We start from the raw sequence: 17850 nt of genomic DNA on the forward strand, positions 1-17850 counted from the left end.
AATAAACACAGCACATACATACAATGGTATTATTCAGCAATAGAAAGGAATGAAATTCTAATACATGCTATGACATAGATGAACCCTGAAAAACATTATGCTAAAGGAAAAAAGCCAGTCACAAAAATTTATATATTATATAATTCCATTTATATGAAATGTCCAGAATAGGAAAGTAGCTTATGTAGTCTCAAAGGGCTGTGGGTGGAAGAAATGGAAGTGACTGCTAATCAGCAAGGGATTTTGGGGAGTGATTAAAAAAAAAAAAGTTCTAAAATTAGATTGTGATGATAGCAGAACAACTCTGAATATACTAAAAAGCATTAGATTATACACTTTTGTTTGTTTAGACTGCACACTTTAAATGGGTGAATTGTTTATATCTTGATTATTTTTTTTTAAAAGGTTTAAAGAACTCACCCAGAAATATGAAAGAGAGAGAGAGATGAAGGAGTAGGAGATAAAATTTGTTAGAAGACTATTACAGTCAGGCATGGTGGCTCACACCTATAATCTTAACACCTTGGGAGGCTGAAGCAGGTGGATTTGTGGAGCTCAGGAGTTCAAGACCAGCCTCAGGAACAGCAAGACTCCATCTACTAAAATAAAAAAAATTGAAAAACTAGCCTATCGTCTGCAGCAGGCACATGTAGCCCTAGCTACTTAAGAGGCTGAGGCAAGAGGATCACCTGAGCCCAGAAGCTTGAGGTTGCTGTAAGCTATGACACTATGCCACTCTACTCAGGCTGAGAGTAAGGCTCTTTCTAAAAGACGATTGTAGGAGTTTCAATATGGAAACAATAGATATTCTATTAAAATAAAAAAATATAGACTCGGCGCCTGTGGCTCAAGTGGCTAAGGCCCCAGCCACATACACTTGAGGTGGCGGGATCAAAGCCAACCTGGGCCTGCCAAACAATGATGGCTGCAACCAAAAAATAGCCGGGGGTTGTGGCGGGCGCCTATAGTCCCAGCTACTTGGGAGGCGGAGGCAGGAGAATTGCTTGAGCCCAGGAATCGGAGGTTGCTATGAGCTGTGATGTCACAGCACTCTACTCAGGGCTACAGCCCGAGGCTCTGTCTCAAAATAAAGAAAGAAATAAATAAAAATAAAAAATATAGAAAACAAAGGGGAAGAAATTAAAGAGATAATTACATTTTCTGAACTGCAGGACCTCAGCTTCTAAACTAAGAGGGCTTGCCAAGTACCCAACACAAGGAATGAAAATAGACCCATGTCAAAGATTTGGAAATTTCAGAACACTGGGGACAACCTATAGGATTTCAGTAAGGAAAAAACAGGTCATATTAATTATCAAGATCATAATGGTACTTCTCAACAGATGGCTTCACACTTCTCAACAGCCTCATTGAAAGTTGGAAGACAAAAGAGCAATGTATTCTAAAACTTTGAAGGAAAATAATTTCCAATCTAGAATACCATCCTCCTACAAACTACAAATCAAGTGTGACAGTATAATAAAGGCTACTGACCAATGTCCCCCATCAAATGAGAAAGTAAACCAAGTAAGAAGACATGGAGCCCAAGAGGTATCCAACACAGACAGATAAGGAGAATCTCCAAGAGCAACAGTGAAGGGCAGTGACAATTATGTACCAGGCACAGAGGGCAACAGTATAGATTAGAAATCAAGAGGCTCGGGGCGGCGCCTGTGGCTCAGCGGGTAGGGCGCCGGTCCCATATGCCGGAGGTGGCGGGTTCATACCCAGCCCCGGCCAAATTAAAAAAAAAAAAAAAAAAAAAAGAAATCAAGAGGCTCCAGGCTCAGTGCCTGCAGCTCAAGCAGCTAAGGTACCAGCCACATACACCAGAGCTGGCAAGTTCGAACCAGACCACACCTGCCAAACAAGAATGACAACTACAACCAAAAAATAGCCAGGTGTTGTGGCAGGTGGCTGTAGTCCCAGCTACTTGGGAGGCTGAGGCAAAAGAACCGCTTAAGCCCCAGAGTTAGAGGTTGCTGTGAGCTGTGATGCCATGGGACTCTACCCAGGGTAACAGCTTGAGGCTCTGTCTCAAAAAAAAAAAAAAAAAAAGAAAAGAAATTAGGAGGCTCCAAAAAAGGTTTCTCCAAGAAGTTAAAACAGAAAGTTTGAGGCCTCTGGACATCCTTAAAGGAAACTGTGATAATTGATGGAAGAGTCTAGGGTTGATTTAGTGAGATCCAAAGAAAACTAAATAAAAAAGACAATTAGCAATTTCAGCAAGAAATTATGCAAACATGGAAAAATAATCATAACATTTCAGGAGTACCTCAGTAAAGGTACTCTTGAGAGATTTTTTTTCTGAGACAGAGTCTCACTTGTCACCCTTGGTAGAGTGCAGTGAAATCACAGCTCACAGCAACCTCAAATTCCTGGGCTTAAGTGATTCTCTGGCCTGAGCCTCCCAAGTAGCTGGGACTACAGGCACCCGCCACAATGCCGGACTATTTTTAGAGATAAAGTCTCACTCTGGCTCAGGCTAGTCTCCAACCTGTATAAGATTAGGTGATCCACTCACCTCGGCCTCCCAAGTGCTAGAACGCGTGAACTACTGCACCAGCCCTGAGAGATTTTCTTTAGGAGGCATGCACTGCCCACTGGCTGAGGCATTTTAATATGTAAGATCAAAGAAATCTGACTACAATATCTCTGATTCTGGCAATCTTTGAATTACATTCAGAATCATTCATTTGTCTCAAATTTTCATTGCTGGTGTTACAGCTGCCTCTGAAGGTAAATGTTGAAGGTAGAAAGTACCTTGTTCTTCAAAGAGTCAGTTCTCTCTTGGCTGGCCAGGCATCATTTCCTTCCAGTGGTAAGGATACCTTTGCAAAGACATTCATTCCTATAGAAGTCCAGTATGGTGGCTCAGAGCCCATAGTTCAGTGGTTAGAGCACCAGCCACATCCACAAGGGCTGGTGGGTTCAAATCCGGCCCTAGCCTCCTAAAACAAACTAACAAAAAATAGCCAGGCATTGTGGCGGGCACCTGTAGTCCTAGCTACAAGGGAGGCTAAGGCAAGAGAATCTCTTGAGCCCAAGAGTTTGAGGTTGCTGTAAGCTGTGACACCACAGCACTCTACCGAAAGTGACATAGTGATACTCTGCCTCAAAAAACAAAAAAAAAGTCCAATATGGTCACTAATGAACACCTATAACCATTTCTGTTAACATAAGCCCTAGAAAATTCTTCTCAGTCCTCTGTAGTCTGTGTCAATGCCTATAATTCATCCTTAAATCTTTTTTTTTTTTTTTTTGGTTGCCCTCAGTAGAGTGTCATAGTGTCACAGCTCACAGCAAGGCGATTCTCTTGCCTCAGCCTCCAGAGTAACAGGGACTATAGGCAACGGCCATAACGCCTGGCTATTTTTTTGTTGTTGTTGTAGTTTGGCCCGGGCAGGGTTTGAACCTGCCATCCTCAGTATATGGGGCCGGTGCCCTACTCACTGAGCCACAGGCGCTGCCCATCATCCTTAAATCTTGATGACCAAAAAAAAAATAAATAAATAAAATCTTGATGACCACTTCCTAATTTTCATAGATTGGACATGTACCACATGTACATATTAGTATAGTAGGTCTCATTCTTTATGTTGACTACCTCTGTATGTTCACATATAACTTTTGTTTTTTGAGACAGAGTTTCTTTATGTTGCCCTTGGTAGAGCACTGTGACATCACAGCTCACAGCAGCCTCAAACTTTTGGGCTTAAGCGATTCTCTTACCTCAGCCTCCTACGTAGCTGTAACTACAGGTGCCTACCATAATGCCTGGCTATTTTTTGGTTGTAGTTGTCATTGTTGTTTAGCTGGCCCAGGCTGGATTCGAACCTACCAGCTCTGGTGTATGTGGCTGGCGCCCTAGATGCAGAGCTACAGGCACCGAGCCTAACTTTTTTTTTTTTTTTTTTTTTAAAGATGCCTAACTTTTTTTTTTTTTTTTTTTGAAAGAGGGTCTTGCTATATATCACACAGAGTGTTCTCAAACTCCTGCCTCAAGCCTCCCACCTAAGCCTCCTGAGTAGCTGGGATTATAGGCACATGCCACCATGCCCAGCTATTTTCACATATACTTCTGACAGAAAAACATAAGTTAAGAAAAGTTGTACAGTGGTTGAACATCCACTTCACCTGTAGGTAACCTTGTCCTTAATCCTTTCATTGCCAGCAAAAGCTACTCTTATGCAATAATTGACAAGCGTAAGGCGCTATTCTAAGCACTTTACACATATAAACTCATTTGACTTTCACGCTATGAGGTTAAGCAGTATCAATATCCTTATTTGACTGATGAGTAAACTAAGGTTCAGTTTCAGTTGGTCCCAAAGACAGTAATGACTGAGTCAGAAGTAACTCAGGAAACTATGACTCTAGAGTCCTTGTTCTTAACCACTCCACCAAATTGCCTCTAATAATTTGCATAAAAAAGAATTCTTCAAAAAACAAATTTACATAAAATTTATGGCATATTCATTACTATTCACTTTCAAATTTTACTTTTAAATATATATTTTTGTTACAACACTGCAAACTGAAAGGTGTAAAAGTTCTCACAATAACACTAAAACAATTCTATTTAAAGTATTATAGGAGCAGGCATCTAGATTGAACACATAACATAGTCACTTGGATTTAATTAAGGACAATGACACCAAATTTCATTTCTTTAAATATTTAAATTTACAAATTTGATTAGTTTTCCCTTGCTTTTAGAAGAAAATCACATAAGAAAGCTAAAATCCATGGACAACTAGTGAAATCCACTTAGAGCAGTGGTTCTCAACCTTCCTAATGCCGCGACCCTTTAACATAGTTCCTCAAGTTGTAGTGACATGAAATTATTTTCGTTGCTACTTCATAACTGTAATTTTGCTTCTGTTATGAATTGTAATGTAAATATCTGATATGCAACCTGTTGCGACCCACAGGTTGACTTAGAGAAATAATACACAACTTTTTTTTTTTTGTAGAGACAGAGTTTCACTTTATCGCCCTCGGTAGAGTGCTGTGGTGTCACACAGCTCACAGCAACCTCCAACTCCTGGGCTTAGGCGATTCTCTTGCCTCAGCCTCCCAAGTAGCTGAGACTACAGGTGCCCACCACAATGCCCAGCTATTTTTTTGTTGCAGTTTGGCCAGCGCTGGGTTTGAACCCGCCACCCAGGGTGTATGGGGCCGGCGCCCTACCCACTGAGCCACAGGTGCCACCCAATAATACACAACTTTTAAAAGGATAATATGAACACAATGTAACACTGAAAATTATTATAACACCATGTCAACTGAAAAAAGATTAAAGTTGTAGCCAGGCGCAGTGGCTCACACCTATAATCCTAGCACTCTGGGAGCCTGAGGCAGGTGAATCACCTGAGCAGGAGTGAGACTCCCACCTCTACTGAAAACAGAAAAATTAGCCAGGCATTGTAGCAGGTACTGGTAGACCCAGTTACTTGGGAGGCTGAGGCAAAACAATCTCTTGAGCAGGCGGTGCCTGTGGCTCAGTGAGTAGGGCGCCAGGACCATATACTGAGGGTGGCAGGTTCAAACCCAACTCCACCAAACTGCAACAAAAAAATAGCCCAGCGCTGTGGCAGGCGCCTGTAGTCCCAGCTACTCAGGAGGCTGAGGCAAGAGAATTGCCTAAGCACCGCCAGGAGTTGGAGGTTGCTATGAGCTGTGTGACACCACAGCACTCTACAGAGGGCGATAAAAGTGAGGCTCTGTCTCTACAAAAAAAAAAAAAATCTCTTGAGCCCAAGAGTTTGAGGTTGCTGGGAAATACAACACCACAGCACTACACCCAGAACAACAGAGTAAGATTCAATCTCAAAAAATAAATAAATAAAAATAAGTTTAAAAATGATTAAGTTGTATCTTTGCTGTAAACAACTTCATTTTTGATAGTCATGTGGAAAGACCAAAATGACAGTAGTAAAGTAGAATAATGATTTATGTCCCCTTTGAATTTAAAAAAAAAATTTTATTTTTTTTTATTTTTAATTTCAGCTTGCTTGTTCATTCTTCTTCGTTTGAAGTACTCTTTCTTTTTTGTTCATTTTCTTCTTCCTCTGGCGGTGCTCTTTCCCATTACCTCCCCAGTAGCTGGGATTACAGATGCCCCCCACAACGTCTGGCTGTTTTTGATGTTGTTAGTAGAGACAGGGTCTTACTCTGGCTCACTGCTGTTCATACTGGTCTCGAACCTCTGAGCTCAGGCAATCCACCCGCCTCGGCCTCCTACAGCGGTGGGACTACAGGCGTGAGCCACCACACCCGTCCTCCTCTTTGAATTTTACAGTAACATTTTTCAGAAAGTTTAAAGACAGAAAATATAAACATTAAAAATGAAAAATATATCAAGATGTTAGGAAACTCTGTAAATGTTCTAAAACTCAATTGTGATGACAGGTGCACAACTCTGTAAATTCCCTAAAAATCACTAAATTGTACACTTACAACGGGTGAATTATACGGTTTATAAATTATACCTCAATAAACCTGTTTTAAAAAATCTAAAGAGGGGGCGGTGTCTGTGGCTCAAGGAGTAGGGCGCCGGTCCCATATGCTGGAGGTGGCGGGTTCAAACCCAGCCCCAGCCAAAAACCACAAAAAAAAAAAAAAAAAAAATCTAAAGAGGGGCAGCGCCTGTGGCTCAAAGGAATAGGGCGCTGGCCCCATATGCTGGAGGTAGTGGGTTCAAACCCAGCCCCAGCCAAAAACTGCAAAAAAATAAAAAATAATAAAATAAATAAAATAAATAAATCTAAAGAGAAAAAAATACTTTCCACAATACTCACATGAGAAAACTCTGGCTGGGATGGGACAGGAAGTGACCCAGGAGTGAAGACTGGGGTGCTCTGAGAGATTGGTGTTGAGGCTTGTGGTGATATAGTGGACTCAGGTAGGAGAGGAGGGTTTTCTATCTCCACCGGTTCATCATCTCCAAGTTTCTTCTGAAAAGGCTCTCCTTCTTCAGATAACACTGACATGTCCCTTGGTTCATCTGGTTTAAAACAGGAAAAACAAATTGAGAAATAATCCCTCATCAATATTACTAGGTTGCAACACCACTAAGAACAATTACATTACAGAAATTCCCATTCTAAAAAAGAGATACAATTTTTAGAAAAGCTAAAATAATAATAGTAGACTGGGTCCTAGAAATCTATCGATACTTGGGGTGGCAGAAGCAGTACATACCAATATTTTTAGGTATCGATTAAAATTGGGTTATCTGGGGATATCCACCCATTCATAAGAAATGCTAAATTACCTTGGCTCTCCTAAGCCCTTTTCCTGATTATAGATCAGGTTTTCACATTTTGTATATGAATGCCCATATCATTGGCACCTAATTTTACCATCATATATTCTGCCACAGGTCTTGAAAGACAGTGAACTTGTTACACTCTATGTAAATACAGTATGTACATATTTATAAATTCATCTTACTTGTGTTAACTACTAACTGCAGAGAGATGAATGCTAGTACAAATATAGAGGAAGAGAAAATCTATCAATGCCAAATAGCACTGATTGTTATCAAAGAACTAAGAAGTATTATAGAAGACACTAATCCTAACACAAATTTCTCAGAAGGAAACACACAAAACACTTTATACCACAGAATACTACCCACCTACAGGGTGAAAATCTTCCTTAGAGGAACCCTTGCTAGCTAGGCATTATATTTGATTCGTCACCCTCTTTCTCCTACTTATCTTAGAACTTGACCCCAACCAGGCTTCCTGAAGACCACTAATGGACTATGTATGACCTTGTTTTCCCCATTATGCACATTCATTCTAAAATTATTCATATCCCAATCCTCAATACCTACCCTTGCTGCTTAGCTTGGCTTCAACCTTATCAGTCTAATGATTATTTGGGATCTGGTACTATGAGCCTTTAATACACTATCACAGCCGTGCTAAGTATTTCATTGCACCTTTTGAACTTTTTTGCTATGACAGAGCACATTAAGGACTTGGTGAACAAATAAATACAAAAGCATATACAGTCTCACAAACACAGATGCACATATTAAGCAAAATGCATTAAATCTAAAATACAACGGACAAGGAGAAATGCAGTATGTTACGTGGGAAAAAAAGGAAACTAAATCACACACATAATGATGCCAATTGTGTAAAAATACTTTATATTTATGCACTGAAAACTATACTAAACTAACTATATCTGGATTGTGGTATCACAGGTGATTTTTCTTTTCATTAATTTCCTATATGCTTTTTTTTTAAATCTCATTTTGTTGCCCTCAGTAGAGTGCCCTGGTGTCATAACTCAGAGCAACTTCAAATTCTGTTTATTTTTATTTTTCGCCCACTCCCCCCAGCTCCCCCACAATCTCAAATTCTTGGGCTTAAGCAATTCTCTTGTTCCGAGTAGCTGGGACTATAGGTGCCCACTCAGGCAATCCACCAGCCTGGACCACCCAGAGTACTAGAATTACAGGTGTGAGCCACCGCACCCAACCTAATTTCCTATATGCTTTCTATAATAAGTACTGATTAAGTTTATAAACAAGGAGAAAGCATTTCAATACAATTACATTTATATTTTTTCAATTTTCACATTATAAATGGAAGAAACTTGGGCGGCGCCTGTGGCTCAGTGAATAGGGCGCCGGCCCCACATGCTGAGGGTGGTGGGTTCAAACCCAGCCCCGGCCAAACTGCAACAAAAAAATAGCCAGGCGTTGTGGCGGGCGCCTGTAGTCCCAGCTGCTCAGGAGGCTGAGGCAAGAGAATCGCGTAAGCCCAAGAGTTAGAGGTTGCTATGAGCCGTGTGACGTCACGGCACTCTACCTGAGGGCGGTACAGTGAGACTCTGGCTCTACAAAAATAAATAAATAAATAAAATAAATGGAAGAAACTTGTAAGAATTAATTAAACTTGCATTAACAGAGTTTTCTGTAGAATGATTTCACCTTTTTTTTTTTTCTTTTTGAGACAGTCTCAAGCTGTCACCCTGGGTAGAGTGCCGTGGCATCATCGTAGCTCACAATAACCTCCAACTCTTGACCTCAAGTGATCCTCTTGCCTCAGTTTTTCTATTTTTAGTAGAGATGAAGTCTCACTCTTGCTCAGGCTGGTACACCTTTTATTTTTAACTGAAGATGGCACTAACCATGTTATGCTTAGAATATTAGTCCATTTGGATACATAGAACTGATTTCAAGAGAAAACAGCCAGAGATAAACTTTGCAGCAGAAAAATGTCTGAGATCAAATTCTAATGTGGATAAATTACACTCGAAAAACCTCTTAAATGTAAGTCTATAATTAGATTACTCAAGAGCAGAGATAGCAGGATATATATGATAAAGCACAGGCTCCACAGGCAGCTGCCTGAGTTCAAATCCTGCCTCTATACCTTATTAATTATAAAATTTCTCTGTGCCTCCATTTCCTTATCTTACAAATGAGGATAAAAGTAACACTTCATAGGATCCCTGTGAGGATTCAAGGTAAAAAACCACAGAGAAGCACCTAGAACTGTTTAGTAAGTGCTCAATAAATAAAAGCTATTATACCACTGTCTATATATGAAAGAATGAAAAGGAGAAAATCATAGAATTTATTTGAAAAGGATTTTTAGAAATTGTGGGAACTTAGAAATATCTTGAGTAACTGGATAGGACACCAGGACAGAGCAAAAGAGGTTTAGAGAATGAGATAAATTAGCCAAGTGAAAGGAAAGCTTTCTTGTGAATGACGTTAACAGAAAATTACTAAATCCTCAAAGGAGGAAGCTAAAAATTTTTGACCAGGCATGATGGCTCACACCTGCAACCCCCAGCACTTTGGGAGACCAAGGTAGGAGGATCACTTGAGGCCTGGACAATATAGTGAGGCCAATTTTCTACAAAAATTTTTATAAAAATAAGTCAGGGGTGACAGCAAGCATCTATACTCCTAGCTATGCAGGAGGCTGAGGTAGGTGGATTGCTTCAGCCCAGGAGTTGGAGGCTGCAGTGAGCTATGATGATGCCACTGCACACTAGACCAGGCAACAGAGTGGGACCCTATCTCCCCCGCAAATAAATAAATAAATAAATAAATAAAATAGCAAAAATAACCTACAAAGACCACAAGGTCAATTGGTTCCTTTTCACAAGAAACACGTTAACATGTTGCTAGAAACTATTAGGTTATTAGTAATAAGCCCAGTTCTTCCCATACAAATTCATTTGAGTTCAACTTTTAAAAAATTAAAATTTTCCTTTAAGGACCTTTTAAAAAATTGAGCCAATAATAAGAAATCTCAGAATTAGTGTTAGAAAAATGAAGAACTAATAGCAGTTTACACTAGACTAGGCCATATCCCTGAAAGTTAAGTAGATTTGAGTCCTACTGAATAGTGAAGTTAATGTTCTAAAATACAAAGAAACAGCACATTTGACAAGGTAGAAGAAGTGCTGCTTCTCTTCTAATCTGAGATCAACAGACAGATCAAGAGAGCTCACCTTTTCTCCCTTCTTGCTCTGTGGGACTGCTAGGACCGATAAAAGGGGTAGATCGGAAAGCATCAGGGGAAGGAGCAACAAGATCTGAGGAATTCCTTTGTATAAAGAGAGAATCACAGGTTATTTTACTACAGCCACAGTTTTGCATTTTTGTATTAGTTTTTACTCTTTAAAAACATCTAAATCATTCAGATAAATACTTATTATCATTTCTCCCAAGTAACAACCTGAGGCTGGCAGAAAAACCACGAATACTTCAATAACTATTTCCCACACCAGACATTTCTAAAATAAGAAAGGGCAAAGTAAATGACCAGACACAAGGACATCATGATTGCAAAGCAGGATGAACAAGTGCTGAGAAATAAATTCATTTGCAGATCTGAGACATAAAAAAAAGTTTACTCCATTTTTTGCCTAATAACAGGAAGACCGTGCACATTTTGTTTAAAACAAAAACAAAACAAAAAAAGGCAAATCCCTTTGCCCTAACACAGAAATTGAGAAATTCAACTACTATCAACTATAACAACCTCTTCTCCACTCTATATTATTAAATGGAAAGCACTGTTAGTAAAATGAAAAAGCAGAATGCTCATTTTGGATGTATAACATTATCTAAATAACTGGGCATTTTCCTAGTGAAACCTTCAGGCTACTATCATAAAACCTCCAAATGAGAAAACAGACTTATTTGCCTTCAACAGTTCCACTTAGTTCTCATCTTAAAAATTCTAAAGCCTACATCTACCTTTTGGTTTCAAAAAGACTTCTGGATAGCTGTCAATTTTAGCTTTTTCAGCCTCAGGCACATGTTGCCTTGGCACAAACTACTTTTGGCTTACTTACGTGGAAAGACTCTCTTGAACAAAGGTCCTCTGACCAGACAGCTGCAGGATGTGCAGAGTAGTGGCAGGTGTGGAAGCCAGAGAACACCCCCCTTCATCCCTTGAAGGAGTACAGCAACCATCAGAAGCTACTGGGGGAAAAAAAAAAAAGAAAAGAAATTCCAGTTTCATTTATTTCACAAATTGGCATTACTGAGTTGTCAAAAAAAAAAAAAAAAAAAAAAAAACACTTAGTACTACAAAAAAAGTAATATCCATTTTTCCAACTGTGTTCCAAGAGGGCAAAAGCTGTTTTTTAATTGTACTGCACACATTTAATAGAATGCCACACTAATATAAATCTTTAAGTGAACATTAAACCCCTTCAATGAGTTTCTTGATAGAGTGTCTTAGTCCTTTCTGTAATGATCTAAGCTTGCAGAGGAAAACCCAGAATCCTTATAACTTTACTGCTTCACTGCTCTTTTTTCTCGTGATGCTTCTATTATAAAATAGCAAGCGAGCCTTTTATTCCAAGATCTACCCAAGATAAAGCTCATGCCATGATGCATATGGAAGAAGTCCAAACAATATACATGATACCTGATAGGAATGCAGCAATTCTCATGATTAGTACTTTAGCCTTCTCAAAGGAGACAGAAAATATTAATGCATTAGTAACAGGATATATGAGCAGCCATTACTGATTTATACCATGAAGAGCCTCTTATTGGTCCCTTCTCCTTGCCAATAGATAAAGTATTAACTATGTTAATACCAGTGTAAAGAAATCTCTTATACAACCTTATAGTTTTAGTGAGAAACTAAAACAAGTTTATCGGTGACCCTTTGAATATCTTACACAGCAATCTACATCAGAATATAGTAAGGTAATATAGCCTTCTTCCTTTTCCTTTTTTTTGAGACAGAGTCTCACTATGTTATCCTCGGTAGAGTGCCATGGAGTCACAGCTAACAGCAACCTCAAACTGTTGAGCTTAAGTGACTCTCTTGCCTCAGCCTCCCAAGCAGCTGGGATCACAGGCGCCTGCCACAACGCCCAGCTGGGTTTTTTTTTGTTGTTGTTGTTGTTGTTGTTGTTGCTGTGGCTGTCATTGTTGTTTAGCAGGCCTAAGCTGGGTTCAAACCCTTGGTGTATGTGGCTGGCGCTATAACCATCGTACTACAGGCGCGGAGCCTTCCCTTTCCTTCTTATAACCAACATACAATATTTTCCTGGTTATTACTGAAGCTTTCTGAGGTTATAAAATGATAAAGTTGGTGGGGGGTTAAAAACTATGAAATAAATACAATTAGAATTTATTTATTAATTTATGTCCTTTCTGCTAGATCTTAACTTTCTATTTTATGAACTAATAAACCATTATGTTAGTAAACTGTTACCCAAATACAAAAAATTTAAACTCAATTATCATATTTGAGATTTTTTAAAAAATAAGTTCCTTACTTCATTTTTTAAATTTTTTTTTTCTTTTTTTTTTTTTTTTTTTTTTGAGACAGAGCCTCAAGCTGTTGCCCTGGGTAGAGTGCTGTGGCATCACAGCTCACAGTAACCTCAAACTCCTGGGCTCAAGTGAGTCTCCTGTCTCCGCCTCCCAAATAGCTGGGACCACAGGCGCCCGCCACAACGCCCGGCTATTTTTTGCTTGCAGCCATCATTGTTGTTTGGCGGGCCCGGGCTGGATTCGAACCTGCCAGCTCAGGTGTACATGGCTGGCGCCTTAGCAGCTTGAGCCACAGGCACCAAGCCCATTTTTTAAATTTTGAGACAGAGTCTCACTCAGTCACCCTGGGGTTGAGTGCCATGGTGTCACAACTCACAGCAATTTCAAACTCTAGAACTCAGGTGATTCTCTTGCCTCAGCCTCTAGAGTAGCTGGGACTACTAGCACCTGCCACAACACCCAGCTATTTTTTAGAGATGGGGTCTCACTCTGGCTCAGCTGGTCTTGAACTCCTGAGCTCAAGCAATCCACCCAACTCAGACTCCCAGAGTGCTAGGATTATAGGCGTGAGCCACCATACCAAGCTCCTTACTTTAAAAATAGGTTTAAGGCCAGGCATAGTGGCTCACGCCTATAATCCTAGCACTCTGGGAGGCTGAAGCAGGTGGATTGCTTGAGCTCAGGAATTTAAGACCACTCTGAGCAAGAAGACCCCATCTCTAAAAATGGCCGTCAGGAATCATAGTGGGCGCATAGAGTCCCAGCTACTCTGGAGGCTGAGGCAAGAGAATTACTTGAGCCCCAGAGTTTGAGGTTGCTGTGAGCTATGATGCCACAGCACTCTACCCAAGGCAACAAAGTGAGATTCTGTCTCAGAAATAAAAATAAAAATAGGTTTAGGTATTATAGCAAAACTCTTACAGTTTTGTAAATACTTTAATTGTAGTAACAATTATTTATTCCATTTTATTATGCATTTTGTTTTCTTATTATGTTATTTTTCTTGGGGGTACTCACCTTTATATTTTCTCTTTCAAAAAAACAATTTTTTTTTTTTTTTTTTTTGAGACAGTCTCACTTTGTCACCCTCAGTAGAGGACCATGGCATCATAGCTCACAGCAACCTCAAAGTCATGGGCACAAGTGATCCCCTTGCCTCAGTCTCACATGTAGCTGGGACTACTGGTGCCCACCACACCATCCAGCTAGTTTTAGAGATGGGTTCACTCTAGCTCAGGCTGGTTTCAAACATCTGAGCTCAGGAAATCCACCTGCCTCAGCCTCCCAGAGTGCTAGGATTAGAGGGATGAGCCACCATGCCCAGCCTCTTTATTAAAAATTTTTAATAGATTAATGGGTACAAGTTCAATTACATGTATATACTATATAGTGGATGTCTGGGCTTTCAGTTTACCCACCACCCAAAGAGTGCACATTGTACCCCATTAGTAATTTTTCATCCCCCCCCTTTCCAGCCTCTCTCCTTTTGAGTCTCCCACATTTAAGATTGGAAATTGCAATAAGCTTATGAAAGAAAAAGAAATAGCTACTGTCCATAATAAATTTACCATGTGCAGTAGCTATGATTCTTCACTATCTCATTTCCAAATGAGAAAAATACATTAAAATGTTAACTAGTAATTGCTCCCAAAAAGTCCGTCTCACTAGTCAGAAATATATTTTCCTTCCATATCACAAATAAGTTTGCATACTGATAAAATACTTTCTAACTTAAATAGCAGCCTCACAACTAAAATAAAAGTTCAGATCTTTGGAGAAGAGGAGCTATAGCAACCAATCACTCTTGGTACCTGTTTTATTGCTATGGTCAAACAAGTCTTCCTGAGTTGACAAAACCTCAGGTTCTGGCGACTTCTGAATCTGCAGTCCACCTTCCATAAGTTCTTGAGCACACATTTGTTCTTTTGTTTCCATAGCAGTAAGAGACACTTTGGGACAAGAAGGCATATTCTCTGACCTAGAAAATTTACATCACAAGGAAAGAAAGTTCCTAAGTCAAATGATTTCATCATTTAACTAAAAAACTTTTCCTGTTTTGTGTGTTTTTTTAATAATTTCAAAAATTCCCATAGATCTAATCTGCAAGATTATCTACTGAAAATAAAATAAGCTATTCTTTATAATAATACAAAGTCTTTTGCCCATTTTAAAGCCTATCTCTCTCCTGTAACATTTCTTCAACTCTGTTCAATGCTGTGCAGTATGCCATCTAGGATTTCTGATGGGTGATTTTGGAATTTTTGTTACATGTGCTGTTATCTAGATCTGTATGAAAGATTCTGATCCAGACCACAAAGATACCAGTAAATAGAGCTGTCCAAACAATGACCTTCTCAGAAAGTGCTTTATGAAAATTATCCTCCACCCTTGTGCTACACACATCTTCCTATGACCTTTTCCATTTGTTCTACCCAACCCCAGACCCAAATCAAGACTGCTTTACACCTATACTATTAACATAAATGAGGGGTGGCGCCTGTGGCTCAAAGGAGTAGGGCGCCGGCCCATATATCAGAGGTGGCGGGATCCAACCCAGCCCCGGCCAAAAACTGCAAAAAAAAAAAAAACATATATGAGATACTCATTGCTGGCCCCTTTCCAGAGACTTGAGCTTCACCTATTCTACCATTCCCCATACTACATAAAACAGCATTAACTAGCTGAAAGCAATATTCTAAAGAAAAGCCTAAAAAGTCACAGTTAAGCTGAAAGTTTTACCTTAGAAAGACAACTTTTCTTGATATTCAACTTCGTGCAGAAGAAAATAACAAGACAATACTCAGTGTTTATTCATCTCTTCCCCCAAATTAGAAACATACTGGTTTTCCTCTGCCACATCCAAACTTTAGCTGTTGGCCAGAGGCAAGGCAGCTTTTGGTATAATAATCACTACAGACGGAGCAGAGGTATATTCCTCAATTTCCACCAAGTTAAGAGCCTAAAAGACTTGAGAAAATCCCTACATCTATCTGAACCATAAACTACCAGAAGCAAGATCCCTGAGGAAAGCAATGTAGGTGCTCCTCAAATATAGAAATAGTACATTTTCAAATATAATATTCATATGATACTTCACAACACCAGAAGGGCTAGGAAGACCTCCCTCAGGCAGACAGTGCCTATATAGACAAAGATCACAGAGGAAGAGTGGCAACCAAAGATTAAGGAGTCATGCTTATAGTTACAGCAGCAATAACATACACAGTATGACTAAAGATGAGTAGACAGGCTTGGTGAGACATGCCTTTAGTCCCAACTATTCAAGAGACTGAGGTAGGAGGAGTGCTTGACTCCAGGAGTTCAAGTCCACCCTGACCAACAAAGTGAAATCCATTTCTTAAGAAAAGATGACCAGAAATACGCCCAGTACAAGCAAAAAAAGGAAAAAAAAAAAATAAAGATCAACGAATTCTTAAAATCTTTCCACCTGACAAAATGAAATTTATGTAACTTCATAGCAAAAACCAAAATATCTTTTTTTCTTTTTTTTGAGACAGAGTCTCAAGCTGTCACCCTGGGTAGAGTGTTGTAGCGTCACAGCTCACAACAACCTCAAACTCCTGGGCTTAAGCAATTATCTTGCCTCAGCCTCCCAAGTAGCTGGGACTATAGGCACCCGCCACAACGCCCAGCTATTTTTTGTTTGTAGTTGTCATTGTTGTTTGGCTGGATTCTAACCCACCAGCTCTGGTGTACGTGGCCAGCGCCCTAGCCGCTTGAGCTACAGGTGCCACCCAAAATACCTTTTACAAAGAACATGGCTTACCCTTCAGGTGGATTTTGTTCTTCTACCACATGTACATCTTTATTGGACTGTGCTGTCACAGGGATCTCCTTACTGGGCTGTTCTGCCATGGGGATATCTCCCTTGGACTGTTCTTCATGCTTAATTGCTTAAAAGAAGACAGTAAGGAGATAAGTACTAGAAGCAGTTCCAAAGGCTTTCTAAAAAACAAAGATTTTAGGAGAAATAAGTTCAATCTAAAAATACACAGAGGGTGTTCAAAAAAATGTATACACATTTTAAGAAAGAAAAAAACTGTATTAAATTTGTAGTACTCTGGCTCAGCCTCCCATAGCAGTGGTTACGGTGCCAGCCACATGCACTGAGGCTGGTGGGTTTGAACTCAGCCCGGGCCAGCTAAACAACAATGACAACTACAACAAAAAAATAGCTGGGCATTGGGCGGCGCCTGTGGCTCAAGGAGTAGGGCGCCAGTCCCATATGCCGGAGGTGGCGGGTTCAAACCCAGCCCCGGCCAAAAAAAAAAAAAAAAAAAAAATAGCTGGGCATTGTGATGGGTGCCTGTAGTCCCAGCTACTTGGGAGGCTAAGGCAAGAGAATCACTTAAGCCCAAGAATTAGAGGTTGCTGTGATGCCATAGCACTCTACGGAGGGTGACATAGTGAGACTCTGTCTCAAAAAAAATTTTTTAAATAAAAATAATAAATTTGTGATACTCAAGTCACTTTTGCAATTATAAGAGGTGTTAACGTTTAATATGACTTGCGTTTATCTTTTGTTATTAGTATATATTGAATATTATAATTTTTTGTGTGTGTGTGTGTGTGGTTTTTGGCCGAGGCTAGGTTTGAACCCACCACCTCCAGCATATGGAACTGGCACCCTATCCCTTTGAGCCACAGGTGCCGCCCATGAATATTATAATTTTAATATAGTTTTTCCCTTCTTAAAATGTGTATACATCGGCCAGGTGCTATGGCTCACGCCTGTAATCCTAGCACTTTGTGAAGCTGAGGGAGGTGGATTGCTTGTGCTCAGGAGTTCAAGACCAGCCTCAGCAAAAAGAAAGACCCTGTCTCTGCTAAAAATAGAAAAACTAGACAGGCATTGTGAAGGGTGCCTATAGCTCCAGCTACTCAGGAAACTGAGGCATGAGGATGGCTTGAGCCCAAGAGTTTGAGGTTGCTGTGAGCTAAGCTGATGCCACCACACTCTAGCCTAGGCAACAGAGTGAGACTGTCTCAAAAAAAAAAAAAAAAAAGTACATTTTTTTAGTACCCTCTATATATACGGGCAT

General features: G+C 39.9%; 1 protein-coding gene across 5 annotated transcripts in view; it reads right to left on the reverse strand.

The window, feature by feature from the left end:
- The window catches only part of TP53BP1 (tumor protein p53 binding protein 1), a 94783-nt gene that overhangs the window by 63047 nt on the left and 13886 nt on the right, over positions 1-17850 (reverse strand). For 4 of the 5 annotated variants that reach the window (XM_053595699.1, XM_053595698.1, XM_053595697.1 and 1 more), the window contains exons 7-11: positions 16575-16701; positions 14599-14765; positions 11344-11473; positions 10495-10589; positions 6804-7009 (exon numbers count right to left, since the gene is read on the reverse strand). In XM_053595699.1, the coding sequence (XP_053451674.1) occupies positions 6804-7009; positions 10495-10589; positions 11344-11473; positions 14599-14765; positions 16575-16701 (725 nt within the window). The remainder of the gene's footprint in view (positions 1-6803; positions 7010-10494; positions 10590-11343; positions 11474-14598; positions 14766-16574; positions 16702-17850) is intronic. The other variant, XM_053595696.1, reaches the window with a different exon arrangement.

The sequence above is a fragment of the Nycticebus coucang genome, chromosome 6, assembly GCF_027406575.1.
Source record: "Nycticebus coucang isolate mNycCou1 chromosome 6, mNycCou1.pri, whole genome shotgun sequence".
NCBI classification, from domain to species: domain Eukaryota; kingdom Metazoa; phylum Chordata; class Mammalia; order Primates; family Lorisidae; genus Nycticebus; species Nycticebus coucang.